A 25,986-nucleotide genomic window follows, 5' to 3' on the forward strand; every position below is an offset into this window, starting at 1 on the left:
CAGGAAGTTCTTCTAGAACAGGGAGACGACACAGGAGATGGTTTGAGCTTGTTTTGCTGGAGATAATCAGAGCCAGAAAGCTGTGGGGAGGGAGGTGAAAAATAGCTTCTCTGTGTGGTTTTAAGGAATATCACAAGTTTTGCAGGGAAACAAAAAACAGGCCTGTTTGTAATTTATACACACGGTGAGATCTTATCAGATGTTTGGATCAACTTGCATATATCAAGGATAGCCCAAATTACACAATTTGCCTCCTCAGATTTTCTTAGCTGTGTTTGACTGCTTCTGTGCAAATGAGTGGTCAATTAAACAACAACTGGAAGACATTTTTAACACTGCAAGCCTGTGCACACATACTTGGAAGGAAGCCCTTAAACAAAGTGGGACTTAATTCCAATTAAACACACAGGATCATCATGAATCAAAACGTGAATGTGAGGACTGAGTGACCACGTTTTCCCATTCTCCCCTCCCCTTCCAGAACTGAACTTGATTCTAAGCTGAAAGGCGGAGGAGCGGGGAGGGGGAGTGTGCAAGTTCAAGATTCACCATAGCTCATTCCCAATCACCTAAAACATGGTTTGGGTGATCATCTGAACTGCAGAGTTACCTGGAAAAAAATAGACAAGCCCTAGCTCTTGTGAAGCTTACAACAGAAAACTGAAGCTTGTCATAATTGCTTCGTAGAACTTTCAGTTTCAGAAGTTGTAGGTCACTTGAGTATCAGCTGCTGGGCAACAACAATGGGAGGGTGCTGTTGCCCTCATGTCCTGCTTGTGGGCTTCCCAGAGGCATCTGGTTAGCCACTGTGGGAAACAGGATCCTGGACTAGATGGGCCTTTTGGTCAGATCCAGCAGGGCTCCTCAAATGACAGCAGGGAAAAGAGGTAGAGGAAAGAATGTGACTAGGGTAGGAAGGTGTGAATGTGGGCAAATGAAGTTACATCTACTTAAAACTTGGTTACATTTACAATGATGCTTAAGGGAATGAGCTGTTTCCTACTTTTAAGATGGAACTTTCAATCCAATGATTTTAGTGCATAAGCATTGGAAACTGGCTTTATATTATTGAGAACTTTTTATTATAGCTTATAAATATAGTTAATAAATACTGGTTACGACTGCTCACTAAGACCTGTTGATCCTATCACTTCAAGTAGGCACTGCACCTTTTGACGGATCTTTTATATTTTGAAGTGTCATTATTTGAACAAACCAAAATATACATGAATGAATATAGACACATATGTGTGTTGGATTATGAAATTTTGAATTTGGATCTTACCTGAGTCATTCGTTCTTGCAAAAGAGAGTCTGATTATTGGCTCTCAATTACATTCCAAGAAATTGGACTAAAGGAAGTGAGCAAACATCTGCGGAAACATGTTCTAGCCCTTTGGAACTCTGCACATCCTGACAGTGGGAATTAATCAAAGCTTGTTTACAGTGGTTATTTTTAGCATAAAAGAATATTTTCTTTGAATTTTGCACTAGGCGTTTTGCCATATAAGCTCGATACCACATTGGGCATTGATAAATTGCACATTTAACTGACTCTGCATAACTGATAAAAGTACAAGATAACTTTGTCTACTAGCAAAACTATAGAGAATAGTTTTAGAAGGCAGCATGTCCTCTATGAACTAAGCCAAGGTGCAATGAAAGGCCTGGAAGATGCCATGCGCTCTCCAGGATAGGGAGAATAAAAGAATAATGCTTGCCACTGGCAACCTAGCAAGTGGACTTGTCGATTCCTGCCCAGATTTTCAGCTGGCTTCAAGAATGTGACATAATTTACTGTGCCACATGGTTATGCATAGCAGATGACTTGCTCCCCATCTGATTGTACCCTGGAGTCAGTTAGGAATTGCCACCATGTTGGAACGTCTGTATCCATCCACTTAGGGAAAGGCCATAGCTCAGTGATAGAGCACTTCTTGTGCATGTAAAAGGTCCCAGGTTCAATCCCCAGCATTGCCAGGCATATCATGGAGAGAGCCACTGCCCAATAATACTAGAGGAATGAATTATCTGACTTGGCATAAGGTAGAGTACTATGTTTGCCTAGTAAGCTACATTAAGCTATCTGCAGCCCTATTTTAAGAGGAGTCAAACATGCATAGCTCAGTGTTGCACTACAGCCATAACATGTCCTTGGATTATTTCATAGAATCATAGAATAGTAGGGTTGGAAGGGGCCTACAAGGCCATCGAGTCCAACCCCCTGCTCAGTGCAGGAATCCAAGTCAGGCCATCCCTGACAGATGGCTGTCCAGCCTCGTCTTGAACGCCTCCAGTGTGGGAGAGCCCACTACCTCCCTAGGTAATTGGTTCCATTGTCATATTGCTCTAACAGTCAGGAAGTTTTTCCTGATGTTCAGCCGGAATCTGGCTTCCTGTAACTTGAGCCCATTATTCCGTGTCCTGCACTCTGGGATGATCGAGAAGACATCCTGGCCTTCCTCTCTGTGACAACCTTTCAAGTACTTGATGAGCGCTATCCTATCTCCCCTCAGTCTTCTTTTCTCTAAGCTAAATATGCCCAGTTCTTTCAGTCTCTCTTCATAGGGCTTTGTTTCCAGTCCCCTGATCATCTTTGTTGCCCTCCTCTGAACCCTCTCCAGTTTGTCTGCATCCTTCTTAAAATATGGTGCCCAGAAGTGGACACAGTACTCCAGATGAGGCCTCAGCAGTAGAGGGGAACTAGTACTTCCCAGGATTTGGAAGCTATGCTTCTGTTAATGCAGCCCAAAATAGCATTGGCCTTTTTTGCAGCCACATCACACTGTTGGCTCATATTCAGCTTGTGATTGACAACAATTCCAAGATCCTTCTCGCTCGTAGTGTTGTTGAGCGACGTATCCCCCATCTTGTAACTGTGCATTTGGTTTCTTTTTCCTAGGTGCAGAACTTGGCATTTATCCCTATTAACTTTCATTCTGTTGTTTTCTGCTCAGCGCTCCAGTCTATCAAGATCACTTTGAATGTTGTTTCTGTCTTCCAAAGTATTAGCTATCCCACCCAATTTTGTGTCATCTACAAATGTGATCAGCATTCCCTGCACCTCCTCCTCCAAGTCATTAATAAAAAAGTTGAAGAGCACTGGGCCCAGGACTGAGCCCTGTGGTACCCTGCTCGTTACCTCTCCCCAGTTTGAGAAGATCCCATTGAGAACCACTCTTTGAGTCCGATTCTGTAGCCAACTGTGGATCCACCAGATCGTTTCATCTAGCCTACTTTGAACTAGTTTGCTCATCAGGATATCATGGGGAACTTTGTTGAAAGCTTTGCTGAAGTCGAGGTATATGATGTCTACAGCATTCCCACGGTCTACAAGGGAGGTTACTTGATCAAAAAATGAGATCAGATTAGTCTGGCAGGATTTGTTCTTGACAAATCCATGTTGGCTTCGAGTAATCACAGCATTGAGTAATCACAGCATCGAGTAATCACAACCAACATTGATCAGCCAAATGTCCCTAGGAAGTTAACAAGCCCAGCCCCATGGAGATAGCCACCCACCCCTATTGCTGTTTGTCCCCAGCGTCTAGTTATTATCCTCTGAGATGGAGGCTTAAATTTTTTTTTGAGCTAATAGCTCTTAGTAGTCTTTTCCTCCATTAATGTTGGCAAGGCTTTTAGAAGCCATCTGTGATGTTAGATGCTGTGCAATGCTTTTAGAAAAACATCTGTGGTCACTACAACATCCTGTGGCAATGAACTGATTATCATTAGTAGTACTCACTTTTGTTTGCCCTGAACTTCCTGGCCTTCAGTTGGATGACCTCATGTTTGAGTGGCCTGGCCCATGTGTTGCACCCCCCCCCCCCACTATAGCCCTTCCCCAAAGGTGTGCCTCGTTCCGGAGCAATGTTGTTGTTTTACACTAAAGCAAAGACGGTCAGTGGATAATCAACTCTTCTTCGACTAGCTGCATTGTCCACGATGTCCAAAAGCAACTCCTGGCTGCAGTAAGCTACAGTACAAGGCAGTTAATTAAGCACATGCCTGATGCAACTGAGGGCTATGGCCCTGGCAGCCTTGACGTAAGTTCTCCAGTGAAGAGTCTTTCCAAGCAAGTCTGTATGGAAAGCAAACATAATCTGCTGAATCTGGAAGTAAAGTGTTTGGTCTTTCACCATTCCAGGGAGTGAGTGATTAGAAATGAAGGAGCTTGAATAGACATTCTGCATTTGACCAGCTTTGGCAGGTTTTATACAGATATAAATAGGGCTGGGATTGTTTCTGTGGTGCAGCTGGCTTGTTTTGTGGCCTCTGCTCTATAAAGAATGTGTGTGGGGCGAGGGCTGGCTTCCCTAAAGGTAGCAGAGAAATAGAGGCATCCGGATCCACTTGAAAGATAAAGTACTATAAGAAGTGAGAAGAGGGACCTTGTAGCTGCCCATCAGTAATTAGCACCAGAACAATTAGCACCAGATTGAGCAGCATGTAGGTCACCTAGTGACACTGTTCCCCTCTATGTGAGAGGTATTGTGTTTCTGTTTAAATTAAAGCAATTATTTCTAGATGTGCATCTATATATATAAACTAGATTTTTTTTTTAAGTGCAAATCTGTGTCCTCTTTTGTGGTGATGCATTTGCTCTTTTTTGGCAATGCCAAAGTGCACCCTTATGTGGGTTTAGTGGGAAGCAAGTTCCACTGAATTCAATGGGGCTTCCTGCCAAGGAAGTGTGCATAGGATTGCAGCCATATTGCCTGAACAACCATCATAGTATAATTACTGTACCATTATATTCTGGTTAAAATGTATATCTACTAAGCAACAACACCGACTTTATATCTGATGTGGACTTTGGGCATGATTTGGTAGTAAATTGCTAAGCATCCTTTCTTATTTGCCTTTTGGTTCTGCTACCCCCACCCTACGCCCCGCTACAGTCTGCACTGTCAACGAGAGAGAAATTGAGACTGATCAGCAGATGGACAACTTATACCTGAAAGCTTTGGAGGGGTTTATCACTGTTATCACACAGGATGGAGACATGATCTTTTTGTCAGAAAACATCAGCAAATATATGGGCTTGACGCAGGTAAAACATCCTTGACTCATTTTACATAACAAGCTGGAAAATATAACCTTTTCTTCTCTGTTTTCTTCTTGGTTCAGCTAATTTATCAAATGTGATTTTAACAAAAGCTGCCTGTAAATCTCAGAGTATCAAAAGTGATGTATATCGTGATCCCTGAAACACTAGTCTAATTAAGACAATGGTGCCTTTGCTATTACAGGATTAGAGCCAGTGTAAGGTGTTTAGCAAGGACGGGGATCCCAATAAAGAGATCTACATGTACAGCAGTGCAGTACAGCAGAGGAATATGCATGTGGGGATCGATGAACACCTGCTTATCCAAAAGATAGCGCTGTCTGCTTTGTCAGTGCCCATCACCTGTTTGGAGGCCAGGGGTTGGCCTGTTTGTCACATCCAAACATCTTTTTGTGCATGTGGCTCTTGATTCAGATGGGATTTGTCCATGCACCGCCCTTTCTGGGTTCACATCTATTGAAGCCCTAGGCTTGATTTCCTGCATCTTCTAGAACTCAGCCTAAGACTAGAGTGAGCTTAGTTTGCGACCCATGGACTGTGCAGTTGACAGTATGCATGGGCCAGTCAATAAGAGTAGGCAGGTCTGCAGAACTTGTGACCCATCAAACTGAATGCAGCTCAGTTGGTCCCCCTGCCCCCTTCAAATGAATGTGTTTTTCCTGCCAGCTCTGTAGATTCCAAAGACAGGGGATGCCAAGATTTGAGCAGTCCAGAATACATGATGGGTGGGCTGTGTTCAGCTTGGCAGGTCACAAGGTATGTAAGCCTGGAATAAGAAAATTAGGCTAGGTCCTGGGAGATGCACTGTGTGCCTTTAGCTAGCCTCTTACTCTATCCAACGTCAATTCCTCATCTTTAAAATGTGGTTAATAGTACCCTCCTTACAGTTGAACATATGGCGGTCGAGGATGGGACCAGCAGGTATGGCCCTTCCCCCTATGTGCATTCAATATACAGATGATTTAGAAGCTGGAAAAGGGCAGGGAAGGGTGAGAATTTTGTTTAACTTCAGTTTTCATAAGAATTTATCAAAATTGCAAAGTTTTCCATATTCAGCACAAAAAGAACTTGAGATTTTATAAAAATTGAATGTGGGAGAAACCGAAATTCACAAATTCATCCATCCAGGCCCAGATCCTTGCATGCTTAGCTCTTAAAAGTCTGGATTCGAATCCCTGTGTATTCAGTCATTTTTGTGGTGGTGAATTGGGGTTGCCACCTCTTTGCTAAATGGCAGGCAGGTACATCACGGTCCTCTCCATGCTGGTAATAACTGTACTTTGGCAAGTGCAAATGAGTGAGAATTTAATTTCAGTTCCTTTTTGATCAGGATTTACCAAAGTTCTCGGCAAAGTTCTTCATATTAGGAAGAGAAAAACTTGAGATAAAAAAATGAATGTGGGAGAAAGCAAAACTGACAAATTATCCTGTCCCTAGGAAAGAGGTCTGGATGTTGCTGGAGGTATTCAAGCAAAGACTGGACAGCCACCTATCAGGGATGTTTAAGCTGGATTCTTGCACTGAACAGGGGGTTGGACTTGATGGCCTAAATGGCCCCTTCCAGTTCTATCATCCTATAATGTTATGAGGAAGCGCTAAGAAAGAGCTAAGGAGCAACAGCAGCTCCTTGGTCACTATTTATAATAGGGTTGTAACTATCATCAGCCTTTAGAGAAGAGTGGGAAAGATATCTAAATAAGTTTTAAATAATGCAACAATAATAATGACTAAGTTGTGAATTTACAATGAACGGGTACTTTAGTTGCTATCTAAAATTTCCTTGTAAATAGCAAAACATTCCAGAAAGGCTGTGAAGGTTAAGAAATACCTACCAGAAAAAAAATAAATTATGTGATGTGGTGCCTTGAGCATTTTGGGAATGTTGAGATGTAAATTACACAATGTCTAAAATATGTTCCCTGGTGTAAATTCATTTTGGGTGCAATCTTATGCATGTTTAGACAGAAAAAAGTCCTACAAGTCCCAGTATTCCCCAGCCAGCCACCCTGGCCCAGGAATGCTGGGAGTTGTAGAACCTTTTCCTGTCTAAACAGGCATAGGATTGTGCTTTTTGTAACAGTACGTTGATTTTCTACCCACCCCCTTTGATGTTTGTCTTGGTTTAACTTTCTTGCCAATCAGGTGGAGTTGACTGGACACAGCATTTTTGACTTCACTCACCCGTGTGATCATGAGGAAATTCGAGAAAACCTGAGTTTGAAAAATGGTAATTTCTTTTTTTAATGTAGAGGTGCTACGGCAGTGTGCTTCAAGCTTGCTTAGAAAGACTGTGCGTTTCCTAAAGTATTTAGTCTCACTGCTTTTCCAAATGCAAGACATCTGGCTGCTTCTCCTGAGGAATTTATTGTAATCTGGATATTGTTTCTTCTCCAGTATCTCTTAGCTCATGAGTGGGAACCTTGGGCCTACAGGCTGGAGGGTTCCAGCCCAAAGTCTCCCCTCCTCAGCCCTTCACCCACAGCAATTATGCTTTATAAAACAAAACCACCTCCCATTGGAGCTAATGGGAGGCTTTTAGATCCTTTTGGAGCTAATAGGAACCAATTGCCACTCGGTTACGTGTGTGTTATGTGGGATGATGGATGTGTGTTTATTGTGTGTGTGCGCGCGCATGTGTATGTGTGAGAGAGTGAGTGGGGAGTGGCCCCATCCACTTTTGCTGTTGGCCCATCCACTTTTTACTCAGCTCTGGCATGTGGCCCCTGAAAGGTTAGCACAAGGAAATGCAGCCTCAGGCTGAAACATGTTCCCCACCCCTGGGAGGAAGCTTTGGGCTCACATGTTCACTCCCCTGTTCTCCTCAGCAGAAAGATAAGGTAACAACTGTGCCAGGAAATTAACCCTACTTTCTGGTAGGATCTACCTTATGGGGTCTGCGAGATCTGCATTCAGTTCAAGCAAGGGATTCCCCAGTTCAATTGTTAACTTCTCCCTACATTGAAAAGAGGGGAGGGAGCACGTGAGTTCAACGTCAGCTCCACATCTCACCCCAGCCGAGGGCCGAGGGCCAAGCAATCCCAAGGGCCAAGTGAAGTCCTTCAGAGTACTTGGAAATTGGAATACTAACTGCTTTAGAATGTAACCAGCTAGCTTCCTGGTGTGTCAGTGTAAACAGAAAACTGTTCTGCGGAGATGGTAATTGCCTGATTTAGCAATCAGCCACCCAGAAAGTGTGTAGAGTATCTTGAAACTATAGATTTACTGCATTCAGAGGGTAGAGTCAAATAATCTGTTAACTCACCAACAAAGTGATAATCTCCTCACATCTGAAGAGACATTGAAGGCTGATCTTTTTATGAGATAAAATGAGTATCTCACTACCACATGTGATGAAATGACGAGTTTATCATGTGATAATTTCAGTCCTCATGAGAATAACATTGTTATCTGAAGTAGAGATGGTTGAGGAATTCAATCTTTGCACATTCTGGTGCAAACCGACCTGATCCGCACCTCCCAGACTAATGTGGAGATCAAAATGTTGCTTAAACCTCAGTTTTCAGATTTCTCCCATTTTAGCCATGCAGTCTCCAGCTCCAAAGATTTACCAAGATAAAATTTAAACATTGTATTTTAGGATAAAATATGTTTAGACATACATAAATTTAGATAAAATACATATATAAATGCATATTTTTTGAGAAAATATGTTCAAAATACAAATTTAAGACCTCATTTATATACAGGGGTTTTTTTGTGTTGTTTTTTTAAAAGTCACACATTAATGGGGCAATGGGGCCGAACAGACTTCTGAATGTGAAATTGACACGGACCAGTAGTAGACTGATCTGTTCATCCATGGTCTGAACCCACCCCAGATGTTCTTACGTTAAGCAAATGGGAGTGGAGATGTTTTCACCATATTGGCTGGTCTAAAGGAAGTGCTCAGATCAAGGGGGGGGGGAGTTTTTAAGTGGAATGTACAGTATATGGGCAGCATTTCAGAAGACACAGAGAGAGAAGCAGGCAGAGAATGGGCATGCCCTTCTCAGAGCCATCACCAGCTGCATTTTTCTCTTCCTCTCACAGAGCCATTACCACTAACTGCCTTGTGGGAAGGATCCCACACGAGAGAGCAAGGGAGGCAGATGAAAATCACCTCAGGCCCCTGCTCCAGCTTCATTCCCCCTTTCCCCCATAGGGCCATTACCACTAACCACCCTGTGGGACAGAGATTTTTAACTTGCTAATTTTAGTATCATTTATAGTGGTTTTAATTAATGTATTGTCTGACTTTTAAGGCGCCTTGGAAGCATTTTTACTCTGAAAGGTGGTATATAAATAATTCTAACAAATACATAAAATACAATGAAATTTCAAATTAAAGAAGATTACCTTGTCCACATTTTTCTTAGGTCCAGGCTTTGGGAAAAAAAACAAAGAGATGTCCATGGAGCGCGACTTTTTCATGAGAATGAAATGCACTGTGACCAACAGAGGCAGAACCGTAAATCTCAAATCTGCCACATGGAAGGTAATGATTTTTACTTACACTGGATGAAAGGTTCAATATAACTCAGGTGTTTTTAAAAAGCTCCTTAATAATACAAATAACCTCTTTACGTTTCAGGTTTTGCACTGCACTGGACAAATTAAGGTCTATAATACGTGCCCTCCTCATGCGCTGTGTGGCTATAAGGAGCCCCTCTTGTCCTGTCTTATATTAATGTGTGAGCCTATTCAACACCCTTCCAATACTGACATCCCACTGGACAGTAAGACGTTCCTGAGCCGTCATAGTATGGATATGAAATTCACCTACTGTGATGACAGGTAAAATGATTGACTGTTCATCGTGTGACATTAGCAACACCATGCATCTCCAGTGTGATAAATCGGGAGGTGACCTTCTGCAAAAATACTTTTAGACATTGGAGCAAAGTGCAGTAACTGGCACCTGGTCTATGCACACACAGCAGAATGAGGTGGGAAAGTCCTGGGGTAGTAAAATGGACTGTTCAGCTTCAGTCTTTAGATGGGGAATCATATTCTGAAAACAAAAAACCTTGCAAGTAGAAAACTAGCAAAACAGGGAATGGGCCAAACTAGAAATTTTATCTCTGTTGTGTTAGGGTTTTACTTGAAGTTTTCACATGGGGAAGCATTCAAAAATGGCGTCCTCTGACTGCAGTCTGAAGTAGTATAGTCAAGTCTAACATCGCATTCAGTTGTAGGAGGCCTGAGGCCTAGTCTACACATGCAGCAGAAAAAGGGGGTACAATGGATTGTACCACTTCATACTACAGATGGTTACCAGTACTGAATGTTCCTATGTGTTAAAAAACAAACTGGCTACTAATAGAGAGATATTATCAGTTCTAGACAGGGCCACGTTCCTCCTAAAGGAGCAGGTTTGCAGCACAATAGCACTCCTGGATTTGTAGGAAGCAGGAGTGCCTTTGACAAGCTTTGCTTGGTTAGCAAGCTGTGCCTTATCCTTTCTAATTTGGGCTAGCTACCATTGTTCATACATTGGTGAGTTCTGATGAGATGTCCAAAAAGGATCTTGTAAAAATACTTAGTAAGTGGATGCTGGATTAAGTGACAAGGATCTATGAGAATCTGGACACTCAGACTCCTAGTAAGATGAGGACATGGTAGCTCAGTAATTTTTATATAATTAAACATTTAACTCTGAATGTGCGAAGCACTGTTTTTTACAGAACTGATGTAAACAAGAGGCTTACAGTAATATCAGTAGTGATGGAACCTATACAAAACTCGTTCTAAGAGCACTTTGATCCTAGCACTTTGAAAAAGAGAAATCATTGATGCATGTGTTTTATTTTGTTCTTTGTTTCTGGGAGTCTTACTATATCATCCCTTTCTCATTGTGCTGGCGTATATTCTGAGTTGAAGCTGTTCTCCTTGTCTTTCTGGGAAAGGTGGTAGAGTTAGCACAGTAATACAAAAACCATGTTCCATTAGCAGAGCTTAATATAAACAAAAGGAGACATTCCAGAGCACAGAAGCTCCCTGGAAGCTTTATCACCTAAGCCCATTCAGTGCAAATGACCCAGGAGCCAGGCTGGTGATGGGGGCATTCTGCACATGTTCAGGTGTGCTCTGTTCAGAGAATGATGGTTGAAGCTAGTGCCGGATTTGGGAGTCAGAGATTCTGACCTAGTAAGTTTGCAATAAGACACTAGACTGGGGCAAGTAACATTTTGTTCTGGTTAACTAGCTTACCTGCCACACGTTTTCAGCTATCCTGTGATATGTAGCTAGCTGGTATGTCCCCTGTTGTCCCCTGTTCCCTGCCCTGTTTCATCAAATAGCCTGGCTACTGCATCTTCCAGGGACCAATTCTAGTAAGTTCTGGTTCAGTGTAAGCAATTAATCTGGTTATTCTCTTTTCTTCTCCATATGAAAATGACTTGGCATGACTTAATCAAAGAGTATTTTATGTTCTCTTATGGGGAATGGACTGTAACCCAAGTAGATTCTCGTCAATAGACTGGTATTTCCCAGCAGAATTGGATTTGGCGTCTCTGGAAAAGACAAGAATGGAAGCTAGGAGATAAATTGGGCAAATGTATTCCTAATCCCTTTAGGCTGCAATCCTACACAAATTTATTAATGAGTAAGCCCCATTGAGCACATTAAGACTTACTTTTGAGTACACATGCCTAAGACTGCACTGTCAGGCTGCAGATTTACTTGGAGGTAAGAACTGTTAAACTCAGTCCGAGTTAGTTCTGATTAAACATGATTTAGGATCAAATGTACTCTGTAGAGGATCCTTGGTGTTAAAGCCAATTTCTAGGGCTGGATTATAGTTTGCCAGCTAGAAAATGTGTAGGAAAGAAACTATAAAAACTTACAGCGTAGAGAAGAATTATTTTGCTCAGTGGAAGGCAGCATAACATTGCCTTTCCTCCGTTACTCCCCAATACTGCCATTCCAGTACTGTAACCAGTATGAGGCCAGACTCTCCTGTTGCATTCTGGGGAATACAAGCACACACAGAGATATGCACAGACATAGGCACACACCTTAGCCGTAGGCCTGAGAAATAAACTCTGGTACTTGTTCATCCCTTTTGAGATCAACATGGCAGTGGGGCTGTTTATGTGTTCTGAGTTAAGTGTTTGCAGAGTTGTAGCCTCCATTAGTTACTTTGCAATTGCTGAAAACAAGAGGGCAACATTCAGCACTGTTTTGAACAAGCCATGTTAAAGGGAAAAACGGACTAGCTGTTCTGGCAGCTGGGATTGTAAGAAAGATTAGGCAAATGCTCTTATGACTGGACAAAGGCCACTTGTGACTGAGATCAGAATGTTTCAGGACTTGGGTAGGATATTTCGGGACATGGGTACACTGGAGCCCCTTTCGTTTGTGAGGCACCGCTGTACTGGTATTATTTTCAAGTGCAATTGTTGCTCCGTGGGCATACGTTAATCAAGACAGCACAGTATCTGCTGTGTTTATAATCAAGCGTCATGCAGCAATGCATAGTATTGCAATTGCAGGAAATGTAGGAAGAGTTTGAAAGGTCCTGTGTATTCTACCATTTGTGTTTATAGTGTGTGAGCACATGCCACAAGCCACATACTGCACTTGTAGTACTGCAATTCTAGGAGAAATAGGAGGGCATGCTCCTGTTTTAGGTTGCTTTTAACAGAAGCAGAAAGTCCAGTAACTGCATGGGCACCTTTGCAACTGTGCAGGAATGCAGATTTAAAAATAAATGGTGTGGTTATTCACAGCTGCGCAGCTCTGTAGGTGCAGTGAAAAATATCCTCAAAAATCCCATCAAAATCTGTGCAAGAAAAGTGCAGGGAAGGGAAGGAGGGGGAAAGAATGCTGCAAAATAGCTTCTACAGCTTTAAAGGCAGTCCCACTGCTAAGAGTTATAATACTGCTAGATTGGAACGCACATTACTTGGTAGTGCACAGAAACTGCAGTAACCCAAAAAAGTGATTGTCGTGGGGCGGGGGGATATTGAGAGAGAAATAGCATCAGGACAGTGGGCTGGGGAGTGCATTGTGAGCCAGACGTTACAGTACTGAAATTACGGATGTCTGTCATTTGCATATCTGGCCATTTGGGGGACCAGCAGATTTCCCCTGCACTCCTGGCTTAGCTTGCATTCACAAGCTGAGCCACAGGTTTTCCCCAAAGTCCAGGAACTTTTTTCATAAATAGAAAGTTGTAAAAAATGCAGTTGTAGTTTGCATAATTTGCACAAATTCTGGCCGTAAGTTGTGCAATTTGTGCAAATTGCAGTTATTTGTTTATTTATTATTTATTAAAATGTTTCTGTCCCGCCCTATATCATTAACATCTCAGGGGGCATACAGATAAAATCAATTTAGACAGTATAAAACAATAAATAATTTAAACACCTAAAAACATATTAAACTATTAAACAGGCTAATACCAGTTACAATCTAAAGCAATAAAACAGTTAAAACAATGTGCTAGGGAATGCATTCAGCCCTCAAAGGCTTGGTTAAAAAGCCATGTTTTTACTTGGCACCGAAACAAGACCAAAGTCTGCACCAGTCAGGCCTCCAAGGGGAGGGCATTCCACAACTGGGGTGCCACAGCAGAGAAGGCCCTCTCCCATGTCCCACATAGTGTATGTCTCATACTGGTGGGATGCAGAGGAGGGCCCCTCCTACAGATCTCAGTCCTCAGGCAGGCATATATGTATAGGGAAAGGCTCTCCCTCAAATATCGAGGTCCCAAACCGCTTAGGGCTTTAAATGTCATCACCAAAACCTTGAATTCTGACCAGAAGCACATTGGCAGCCAGTGCAATTCCTTTAAAACTGGTGTTATGTGGTTTTGATGAGGTGTTCTGGTCAGCAGTCTAGCGGCTGTATTTTGCACTAGCTGCAACTTCCGAGTCGCCTTCAAGGGCAGCCCCGCGTAAAGTGCATTACAGTAGTCTAATCGGGAAGTTACCAGCGTGTGTACTACTGTGGCTAGGTTATCCCAGGTGCAGTTTGCACAAATTATGGGTATTGCAAATGCAATTTGCGCAAGTTTCTATTTATGAAAAAACCACTGGAAAATCTACAATCTGGCCCAGCTTGATGTAGATCAAGATGGGGAAGTGAGCTGAAGTCCTGAAGCTGGTGGAAGCTTGGTGAGCTCCACACCTCCAGACGGATTCCTCCAACACTCCTAACTGAGATAAAACACTAATGTAGACTGGCCCTTGGAATAGTAAATGTCTCATTGCTAGAAATATGCTCTGAAGATACAATATAAATCTGTACTGGTTGTGGGAATGAACCAGCACAAGCCTGTACAGTATAGCCCACAATCCATGTATTTTGGGCTTTCCAGATGCATCACAGCTCCTGTTTAATTCTTGTAGTCACAGGAAAGCAGCCAAAAAAGGAGGCTTACTGAGTGTCCTGTTGGGCCACCTTACATGTCTCTTGGCTGCATTCAGCTTGATGGGGTACAACTTATGCAGGCCTTGGACCAGTGGCATAAAAAAACAGGTAATGGTTGAAAATCTTCTACATAGGAAGCAACCATTTAGCTTAGTGAGGACCCAACAAAGCCAAATAAGAGGAAGGACTGTAGTTCAGTGGTAAAGTGCATGCTTTGCATGTGAAAGTCTCAGGTTCAGTCCCTGACAATTCTAGTTAGAAGCAGGCAGCAATTATAGGAAAGACCTCCACCTTAGACCGCCTCGGCTGATTAGTTCTGTGCAGCAGCTCTCCTGCTTGCAAAAGGCACACCTGAATTCTATGCAACAGCTCCCCTGCCTGCAAAATGCATTCCTCAGAATCTTTGTAACAGCTCAATTCTTTGCAGGATGTTTAAAGGTTAATTGATGGTTCATCACTGATCAGAGAAAACAGGGAAAGAAGCTTGTGGACCAGAAGTTCCCCATCCCTAGTGTAGACATTACTGGGCAAGAATGCACATATACTCTGACCTAGTTTAAGGCTACTTTTTATGCACCGGATATACCCTACAAGCCATGTACTGTCATCTGCCAGGTGCTTGACAATATTGGTGCTTTTTGCAGTACATGAAGCAAAAGACGGAAGGGTCTTGGTGTCATGGGATAAGATCCAGAACTGAAACAATTGAGGAAGAGCACAGTAATAGGGGAACTATGTGCTTTATTCCATCCCACCAGAGCCAGCCAAGATGAGGGATATGATGCTGGCCCTGTGGTGGATACATTATACCATCCTGTCATACTCACACGCTGGATGGTTACAGAAAGATAAAGGGGTGTGCAGTTTGGATCCTAATCTTGTGAGCATGTAACTAGAGTATGGAATGACACTAGTCTAATTATTCTAGACCAGAAGGATGTGCCCCCTTGTGTATGCACCATGGAGACTTTGGTTCACTATCCCAAATGCCTTGGAAACCACTTTGTGATGGTCCTTGAGTTTATGGTACCCCTTGCAGGTTACCTCTGCAGGGGGGTTGCTTTTTCCCCCAAGTGGATTTACACAACATTTGGATGTTGCAATGGGGTTTTTTTTCTGAATGAATGTTGCAGCATCATTGAGCTTTTTAGGGTTTGCGGGAGGGAAAAGATGACTAAGGGTGAAACTGCATGTGACATTGCAGTCCCATGTGTGTTGTGTGTGTGTGTGTGTGTGTGTGTGTGTGTGTGTGTGTTTTAAAAAACTAAAAGCAGCCAGGGAAGGCTGCTTAACCCTTTTCCCATTCTGGCCATTTTGCCTCTAAAAATCACTCCTCCCCAACTGCTCCTCTCCAACTACTCGACACCTCCCCAACTGCAAAATCACTCCTCCTCAACTGATTGTGAGCAGAAAAAATTGACAGAGAGGGGAAGGTTAAGCTGCCCAGGACCCCCCCCCCCAGGTCCTCCTGTCAAGATTGTATTTTCCAATGGCTACTTAATATATTGGGGAAAACATACACATGGTGCCTGTGCCATGTCTTGTTTCAGACTGAGCGGGAGGCTATATGACCAGCCTACCCCAACATGGCACAGTGCAGATGGGTTGGACTACAGCTCCCACCAGTCCCAGCCAATAGGTCCATTGGTCTGGCTGGGGAGGATGGGAGCTGTAGTCTGCACAGCTGGAGGGCACCAAGTTGGGGAAGACTGGTATATAATGACAGCCAGCATAGTCTGGTGGATAGAGCATTACGTCCGGATGGGAGAGATTTGGGTTCAGTCTCTGCTCACCCACACAGCTCACTGGGTGGCCTCGGACTTCTCCACCTCACTGAGATGTTGCCATCTCTCAGCCCAGTCACACTGTCACGAGCTCCTTGGAGGAAAAGCAGCGTCCAAATGGATCTTGATACTACACTGAAGTAAATCTCCCTAAATTCAGTGGAACAGTAAGACTGCATAGGGTTGCAACTCGGCAGTAGGTGAAAAGAACAACAAGCCAAATCTGAATGGGCATTGAGGGAGAGGATATGTGCTAGATAAAAGTTTTCCTTCTTTGGGAATACCCAAGCACTCCCAGATCAGGAAGAGATAATAAAGAACAGGCAGTGATGCAAAACCCTCGAAGTGAGTACATTTCTTCCGTTTATTAAACAGTGTCAGCAATTCATCCTAAAATCATATTTTTTTGTGGCTTGCTTTCCTGAGACCCCTGGCCAAGGTTGCAGCAAAATCCTCCACTATAATACTTTTTTGTTGCCTTGTCTTTTGCATATATGCCATTTTGACATAATATATTTTGTTCCACCTGGTCTTGGGGAGGGGCAAAGATCTAAGCTAAGCACTCAAGCTCCATTTGTGATCACTGCAGAACCTGCTCTGTCCCTTGTCTGGTGTCTGAGATTTTACTTGAGATTGCTCATGTGCATTCAAGATTATCTTCTAAGCCTTAAGGGCTATAAAAGGACGGAAGGAAGGATGGAAGGGCAAGCAAGGCAGTGAAAACATAGGGGCAAAGGTGGTAGAGTGGCCTTTGTGGATGTGGGTTGAGTGAGCAAAGGACAGTAGAGGATTTCCCCAGAGTCCTCCATGGATTGCAGAAGATTCTCAAGGAGCACAAGGATGGAGGACCACTGGGGAGGGTGAGCTGGATCATCTTGCCCAGGAGACCTTTAAAAGCCCAATATTCAAAACCTATAAGAGCATAAGAAAAACCCCAATGGATCAGACCTATGAATGGATCTGACCTATTAAGATCAGACCTATTGGCCTATTAAGCCAAGCAACCAGTTCCCCATCGTAGATCAAAAAATACTTGTGGGAAGCCCACAAGCAGAACATAAAGGTTGTAACTCTCTCTTGTTGTTGTTCCCAGCAACTGGTATTCAGCATCATGGTAACACTGATCCTGGATGTAGTATATAACCACTGAGATCATCAGATGAGTTACTCCTGGTGGTTCCACATGGATCTGCAGTCCATTTGGAGTCCACTCGGAGTAGAAACTTTAGTGTATCGGCTCCCTTTCTATGGAATTCCCTGCCAATTGATGGCAGGCAGGTACGAACATTATTTTGTTTTTAGCACCTGCTGAAGACATTTATTTAAAACAAGCCTTCCCTGACTAATAGCCATGGCTTTATTAGCACAATCTGATTTTAAAGGTTGTAATTCTGCATCATCATCATCATTCCCTTTTTATTGTGTACCATTTGGTGAACCATTCCATTCCCTATTTCCCTGGTTTTCCACTTCTTTCCTCCAAGCCGTCATTTATCATTCCATGGCCGCAGAGCATGCGCAATCCTTATTGGGCTATTTTGGGCAGCTCTCCCCCTTTGCCCCGCTGAAGTGTTTTTGTACTTCTGCAAACCTTAGGATTCGCCTGGACCTGCTGATAACTGCCTCTTCTGCAGGGATGAGGTCATCTTGGCTACATACGGATCCATGTTTGGAGTATTTGGCTCCCTATTAGTATATAGCAGGGGTGAGCAAAACAGGGCTTCATGTGGCCCCTGCCAACCCATGCTGAAAAAAATGTATCCCCCCCCCCCGGCCCCAAATGGCATCTGTAATGCTACAGAGTGCTATACGGGTCAAATTTAGCATGCAAACAAGCCAAATTTAACCCTTTTAGCATTATGGATGGTTTGTCATCAAATTTCAGTTAAAACCATTGTTTTTTAAAAAAAAGAATGAGGGGGAATGCTGCCCCTGGAAGTGTCTGGGGGAAAAGTGGTCCCTGGACCTCCCACAGTTGCCCACCCATAGTATATAGGACGAGAAACTTAAGGCTCATTGGCTGCATTGCCCCCCCCCACCACCACCATGTGGCATCTCATCCATGGGCCACAATCATTCTAGGACGAAAGCTTTCCCAAAGCCTGGGCAAGTCAGATGCCCATCTGCAGGCCATGTGATGCCTTTTTGTGGCTTATCCACATATTAGTCCATTGCTGGAAGGATTGCAGGTTGCCTTCCACATTTAACGTTGCTGTCTCTCTAATTAGCAGTTATGTACAATTTTGAAATTAAAGTATAACAGTTGTTAGAAAATGCAACAAGTTCCTGCAAGAACAATGGTCAAAGCCACAATAAAAACAGTTATTGCGTTCCACTATTTGTAAAAGGGAAGCGCCTTATGTTCGAGCTACAGCCATCTTCACGACTAAAAGCAGTAGCCATGTTTACCTTTTTTCTAAAAACAAAGGTAAGCTGTGTTGATAGACTTAAAAAACAAGCCATGTTGGCCAAAAGGAAAAAAAAAAGCCAAGACCCATATTAGAGCAGTACCTTTATTAGGTCACCCCAAGGTCACAAAATAGGTGCAAGCTTTTGAGTTCTTCAGAACTCTTCAAAATGGTAAACAAAGCAAAACAAGGGGAGGGAGGAAAAATGTGGCTGATGTTCAAGCCATGAGAGTCTGAACTAAGTTCATGTTACAGTGTGTTCATAAAGCAAAAATGAGCATATATGTGAGCTTCAATTATGGCCCGTTAGAATTGGAGAAGAGTTCATAGAAACATATTGAATTGCTTTATACTGGGTCAGATAATTTACCAAACTTGCCCAGTGCCTTCCACACTCTGGCATTGGCTGTCCTGGGTCTCAGGCAGAGGTCTTCCTAGTCTGGCTTCCTGATCCTCTTAAGTGGAAATGTCAGGAATTGAATGTGGGACTAGGGGGTAGATGAATCTGTCAATTTCAGTTTCTCTCACTTTCTCATTTTTCCAGTCTTAAATTCAGTTCATCCTGAACTTTGATAATTTTTTTTAAAGAGTTTGCATAAACATTCATACGCATATTTGTGTGCATTTCTCCTAATACGTGCCTTTTTTGTACAGAATTTTGCTTAATATACACATTTTTGGAAGCAGGTTGCCTAATACAATGTGTTATTGAATGCATTATAATATAATGCATGTTGTTTTCACTAATATACACATTTTTGTGCACATGTTTCCCTTATATACACATTTTTGTCCCCCGTTTTTGATTAGAGAACTCCATTGCAAAATTCAGAGAAGTGTGAATTTCAAAGGATAACTGAGTTTTGGTTCACATTTTGGTTCAAAATTGTGAAATTACAATGCAAACCAAAAATTTTCTCCCCCATCCCCACGTGGAACCTGCTTCATGGAAAACATGCACTCAGCTATGACCAATGGCCTCTATCACAGCAGAAGATGGTCTGTGTTCCTATTTATTTGTCCTGGATGGGAGGGTTGGCTTAATGGAGGAGGAGGGCAGTAACAGAACTTTTCCAATGAGCTGCAAGCAACTGCCATTGCAATTGGCCACAATGTCCCAGTGAAATATCACCTGCTGGTACCAGGCCTGGCTGCATACTCTTTTTTTTTTAAGCCAGTACATATATTTGCATTGTTTTGCTTTAATTCTGCTGTTGCTGAAAACAGAAGAGGGGTTGCACGTAGTTAAGAGTCTGTTTAAGCTTAAGTTCACAAGATAAACTAAGGGGCCTGAAAGAAAAGAGAAAGTGGGAATCAGGTGTACGTTGTACTCCTAAAACAGGAGGATGTGTCCCTAATCATAAACTATGTTGTTTTTGAGAATGTGAATGGGCTATCACCTCCTCTACTGCAGAATGCTACTGTGCACCACAGAAGGATGATAAACATTTCCACAAAGAAACCCTCTGTGGTGAGTGTTTCAACTTTAGAGACAGAATATGATAACTGAGGGCTTGCAAGGAGTTATAAGAAAAAAGATACATCAAAGGACACAGTGGAACTGCACCAAAACTGATTCACCTTGTAAAGAAAACATCAGGAATGTTGTCTTAACTAATAGCCTTTCTACACAAGGCTTTTACTGTGCACTTGTGATTCCTCACTCTCAGTAGTTTGCGGGTACTTTAAATGACATTGTCATCATCCAGGGCCTCTCCCATGCTTTGCAACCATTATAGCAGTTTTTTTCTAATGAGGAAAGTCTGGTATTTCTGTGAATGGTGGCATAGAACCCTCACGTATTTGCTCAATTCCACTATACCACAGCGCCACTTAGTGGTTGTGTAATGGAGCATATAGAAAGGCACAGAAAGAAACCCCCCAGGAAAAAAAAACTCATGTAAAGGAGCTGATTTTAATCCCACAAAGAATCTGGAAGCAGAAGCCTCGGTAAAGGTGCAGGTTAAAAGCTTCATGTAGATAAACCTAAGGAACGTGTAAACAGGACAGGAGTATAGCACTTGCTTTAAAATAACCAGAAATACCTGTCCTTGAGTCATTGGACTAAATATCATTGGGACATAGAAAGAGGTCAACCACATTTTTGCCAAAGCCCCTACTTTTTAATGACAACATTTACTTAGGCTTGGAAGACTTTAGCAGAATCCCATATTACTGATTGATTGATCTTATTTTACTTGTAATCTACTTTTCTACCAAGAAAAATGACATTCAAGGGAGCTTACAGTCATAAATAAAATTTGATTAAAATAATAATAAAACAAATACATTAAAACATGATTGAAAACACAAAAATAACAGAATAAAAACAGCATCCAACCAAAAAGAACAGCTTACACGCCAAAGATATAGGGCTTTATAAATCATAACCAGCAATTTGAATTCTTCCCAGAAACAGACTGGTAGCCATTGGCGCTATTGTAACAAGGGAGTCACATGCTCCCTGTAACTAGTCCTGGTCAACAGTCTGGCCACAGCATTCTGGACTAGCTGAAGTTTCTGAACAGTTTTCAAAGGCAGCTCCACATACAGCATGTTACAGCAGTCCAAATGGGATGTTATTAAGGCACGCGTGACCATGGCCAAATCAGACATCTCTAGGAATGGTCACAGATGGCACTAGCCTTAGCTGCGCAAACACACTCCTGGCCACTGGTGAAACCTGGAGAGGGACAAGTCCAGGAGTATACCCAAACTCCGAGTCTGGGTCTTCAGGGGGAGTGTAACCCTCTGCAGCACAGGATGGCCTTTCTATTAACCATGAGCTCCTCTGTCTTATCTGGCCTAAGCTTCAGTTTGTTTGCCCTCATCCAGTCCATTACCTACATTAGACATAAACACAAACCAAAAAAAGTACCAAGAGTGTGGCAGCATATGATGACTATATGTTATGATAAACACAGGGCTGCCACTGAAAACAACAGCCCCAAGTAAAAATATTTACCTTCCATTCTATGACAAATAGTAAAACTTCTCCATGTCCTGACAGCATTTCCGCACCCCCCTTAATGGCAGCCAGTGATGTTGAGCAGAATTAGGAAATGCTCAGAGTGACGACATCAGAGCTTATGTGAATATTACTGTGCCTTGCAGAGCAGGGCAGAACACTTGATACAGAGTTGCCATTTGGGGTGGCAGCCCTGTGTTTACCGTAATGTGTAGTTCCATTGTAAAACTACATATAAATGGAAAGACTCCTAGACATACAGTCCCAAGCACAGCTATGCTAACAACATAAGAGCCTGAATACAGTCTTTCTGGTTTCTTTGCTGTATCTCTTATCTACTCATGAAACATGTGCCACTTGAAAGGGTCTTGGACGAAGTGTGCGATATGACACGGGCAGGCCATTTAGCATCACATCTGGTGCTTAATTCCACATGGTTCCAGCTAATGCAATTTCCTTGCCTGCAGTCTGCATGCATTAAGGTTTTTGAAAACCACTGATCCTGAATGTAGTACAGGTTCAGAAACAAACAGGTTGTGCTGGTAGCTACCTATTAGGCCACTTCTAATAGGCAGTGTGCAGGTGGTTCAAAAAGCTGATCATGAAACTCTTTCAGAACATCAGATTTTATGGAGAGTGGGGGGAAATGGACCAATTATATGATTCACTTTAAAAAACCCAAATAGGCAGGGTCATGTATGTAATTAAGGAGTAATGCCACAAAGGTCGTCTTGCTAAAAGATTAACTGAATATTAGCAAGTGCATATGGATGGTTTATCCGGTTTTGAAAAGTAGCTATTTTAAAACTTTAATCCTTGGATAATATTTCAATTACATATAGGTCAGGTTTAGAATTTCGCCTTTTTCCGCATAACCTGCTCTTTAAGAGCATAAGCATAGCTGTCTGACATTTAGCATCTTAATAGCTGTTTGCAATATTGCCTGGTATACTTCTTCGTTGGCCTTGGTGAAAAGGCAACGAAACACCACTTCCACTATGCAAGCGAACTTCTAATCCAAGATTACATCTGATCTAATTGAACATGACATTTTCACAGGACGCATGTACTGTAAGAGATAATTCTGTGGTGTGAACTTTGAGAGGTTAATGTTGTGTTGAGGAAGTTAGGCACAGACTGAAAGAACGTTAAGGGATTAAAATGCACAGGATTGGCATGGGGGTCAGGAGTAAGTATACAATACTGCCTTTCAATTGCAGAGAAAAATGCATGATCAGACAGCTAGAAATTCTGTCTGAGGTTTTTCTGCTCAAAAGCCCTTCCTGGCTCTATTCAAATTAATGCACTTGTTCTGCTATTTAGGGTACAGTCACGCTAATCACTTACTGCCTGATTAGTGCTTGAGTTACCACTGGAAATATCCTAGCCTCCCACTGCATGTATCGTTATCTGGGATTTTTTAGTGGCCTCTTTCTCAAACGTTGTGGTAACATCAGTGCAGGTTTGGGAATGAGTAATGACTTCTTCACATGTGGTTTGACTTCCCCAAACAAACGTACATAAGCTAAACCATAGTATCACTAAGGGCAAAACTAGATGTGACATTGAGGCTGCAATCGTGTACACGCTTACCTGGGAGGAAGCCCTGCTGAAAACAAAAGGACTTACTCCTCAGTAGAGATGCATAGAATTGCACTGTAAATGCATCTTTACGTTGGTACCAATGGGGGATTTCCTTCCAAAGCAAATATTAGCTTTAGAGTGCAATCCTATGGCTGCTAGTCAGTGGCTAGATGGCCATAGGATTGGTCGGATCCCAGGAACCAACCTTGGAGCCCACGCCCCAGGAACCGACCTCCACCCCCTCCCATGCCACCTCGTAGGCAGCACGGATCGGCCCTGCACTCTACACTCGGAAGAGCAGCATGGAGCGGGGAAAACAGGGCAATCCTGGGGGCGAGCCAGGGCAGGGCAGTTGGAAGTGCCAGTACGACACTTCCTATGTGTTGTCCAGCCACCCTACTCTGAGGTCCCGAGGCTAGACAGACGAAATTGGCTGTCTAGCCACGAAAGCAGGGCAGCGGGAGTGCGGAGGAGATGTGCTCCTCACCACTCCTCCCGCCTTGCAGTGGGTAGGTGGTTGCCCCCGAGTTTGGAGGCGACCATTGATCCCCATAGGATTTCTCTCCCTGAGGAGGGATTTTCCTCAGGACCACAGCAGGGGACGAAAGGGTTAAATCCCCCCTTGACACCTGGTGAAATCCTGATAATTATCACCCCCACCACTAGGTGATGGTACTTGCATATTTTAAAACCTGCGTATTAAATGCAAATACACATTCACCATCACACCTAGTTTTGCCCTAATACAGTGAAGAAAAGGAGCAGGAGCATTTAGGAGTGAGGACAGTTTCCCACCTCTCCTGTTTTTCAAACCACATGTGATTGTTTCGTAGAAGTGCCTATATCTCTGCTTCTTTCAAGTTATAAAAACATAACCACTAAAAAAAAGAAAGAAAATACACTAGATTTCCTCTCCACCTCATTCCATCTTGAATATACGTAACTAAAATCTTTGAATTTTGTTCTTCCACGCTGAACCCTGAAATGGCACCCCTAAAGGAGGAGTGCATTCAGGAGGAGAATGTGAAGAGTGCATTGTCCAGAGTTTTCAGTATCTCAAATTGGCCACGTGTTTGGAGGTAAATCAGACCCTGTTCAAAAACACAATCAAATCCATAAACCAGAATGTATTGATTTAAGGCAGGTGTGCCCAAACGTTTTGGATCTTTGGGCACGTTTGAGAATTTGAGAAACTGCTGTGGACACTTCGGTGTCTACCTGTCATGTCTATGGACCTTAGACTGCATTTTATTTTGCAAAAATGTTTGTTTCATGTCTAATGGACACTGCAATGTCTCTTTAAGAAGGGATTGTCTAGTTTGGCTAATTGCCAATCCAGTGCAATCCAGCTAATGTTTCTTTTAAACATATGCATTGGCAGTGTCCAGTAGTTGCTTCTTTTTGGGAGGAGGTTATTATATGGATACATTTTGTACTGGAACAGTCTTTCATATTCACTAACGTACGAACTATTTTAAATTGTTTACCTGCCTCATGTAAATTAACAAATGGTCAGTGTAAATGGATTCTCTGTGCCCTCTTGGCAGCTAAAAGACTGATTACAACACTGGAAGGATAAACACTCACCTCCTATAATGCAATGGATTGAGGACCTTACAAAGTTTTCAATATTTGAACGCGTGGTATATAGATATCACCTTCAAGTGGATACTCATTTGGATATTTGGTCCACTTTTGATGCAGCCGATGTATAATTGCTAGAAAGTTGAATGCATTTCATACAAATCCATGTTCGTATATTTTAAAAAGGAATAAAAAAAAAGTTTTGTGGGGAGCCTGCAGCACCACATTGGGAACCCCTTTATGGGTGCCATTGTAGATGCCCACGGGTACCATGTTCGTGACCCCTGATACCTGTCTTGCCATCGGGCCCAAGGTCATTTTGGAATTCAGAGCCCCTCAGGCCTCCTAATAAGCCAGACCTGGTTGTTATGATATGTTATTTTCCCCCTTGTTTGCAGGCATGCAAGCGACTCCTGTATCTGAAAATTTTAACATGGACATAGCCATATAAAACCTAAATTGGTTTAAATTCACATGCTCTAACCGACTTGTTAATAGCAGCAGCCCCAAACCTCCAGCAAGCAGCTGAGAAGCATAGTAAACTCATTCTCCAAGTGTGGATCCTTGTGAAGCCAAGACAGCACTGCCCATTCCGAAGGTATCAGCAGGCTTCGGGGGGGAAAAACTCTATGGTAGGGGGCAGAGGGACCCCTAAGACAGCCCAATGGGGGTTGAACATGGTGAATGACTGTTGGAGATAGTGGGTGGGAAAGGAATGGAATACCCTGAAAGAATGCATGGCTGGTTTGCTGGAACCCTGAGGGTACATTCCACACTGCAACATTTTATTGCAGCATCCCAATAGGGATGTTTGAGGAATTCGATCTTTGTGAATTCCGATGTGAAGTGACCTGATCTGCACTCCCAGACTAATGTGCAGATCAGAACATAATTCCTTCGCATTTCACACGTCTGCAAATTTTACACTGCATCTCCAAAAATGTACCAAAGTGAATCCAAATGTGTATTTTACATTAGAATACTTTCAAAAATGTGTACGTTCAGATAAAATATGTTTAGAAATGTGTATTTTGTGAGAAAAGACGTTCAGAAATAAGTATTTTTAAATTAATGTTCTTGGAACTGTGTTTTTTTATCACACTTTAATGTGGAAACAGGACACAACGGACTTAGGAATGAACACTTGCAAGATTGTCACTGACCAGACATAGACTGATTTGCCCATCTCTAGGTCTCACTTGTACTATCTGTTTA

The 25,986-nt window shown here is 42.7% G+C and overlaps 1 protein-coding gene across 7 annotated transcripts in view; it reads left to right on the forward strand.

Moving 5' to 3' along the window:
* The window catches only part of EPAS1 (endothelial PAS domain protein 1), a 202,220-nt gene that overhangs the window by 132,410 nt on the left and 43,824 nt on the right, over nt 1-25,986 (forward strand). For all 7 annotated transcript variants that reach the window (XM_084828985.1, XM_084828986.1, XM_084828989.1 and 4 more), the window contains 4 exons: nt 4,902-5,053; nt 7,211-7,295; nt 9,445-9,563; nt 9,660-9,862. In XM_084828985.1, the coding sequence (XP_084685111.1) occupies nt 4,902-5,053; nt 7,211-7,295; nt 9,445-9,563; nt 9,660-9,862 (559 nt within the window). The remainder of the gene's footprint in view (nt 1-4,901; nt 5,054-7,210; nt 7,296-9,444; nt 9,564-9,659; nt 9,863-25,986) is intronic.

This window comes from Heloderma suspectum, chromosome 1, assembly GCF_057233095.1.
Source record: "Heloderma suspectum isolate Gila_16-S chromosome 1, 16-S_ref, whole genome shotgun sequence".
Taxonomy (NCBI): Eukaryota; Metazoa; Chordata; class Lepidosauria; order Squamata; family Helodermatidae; genus Heloderma; species Heloderma suspectum.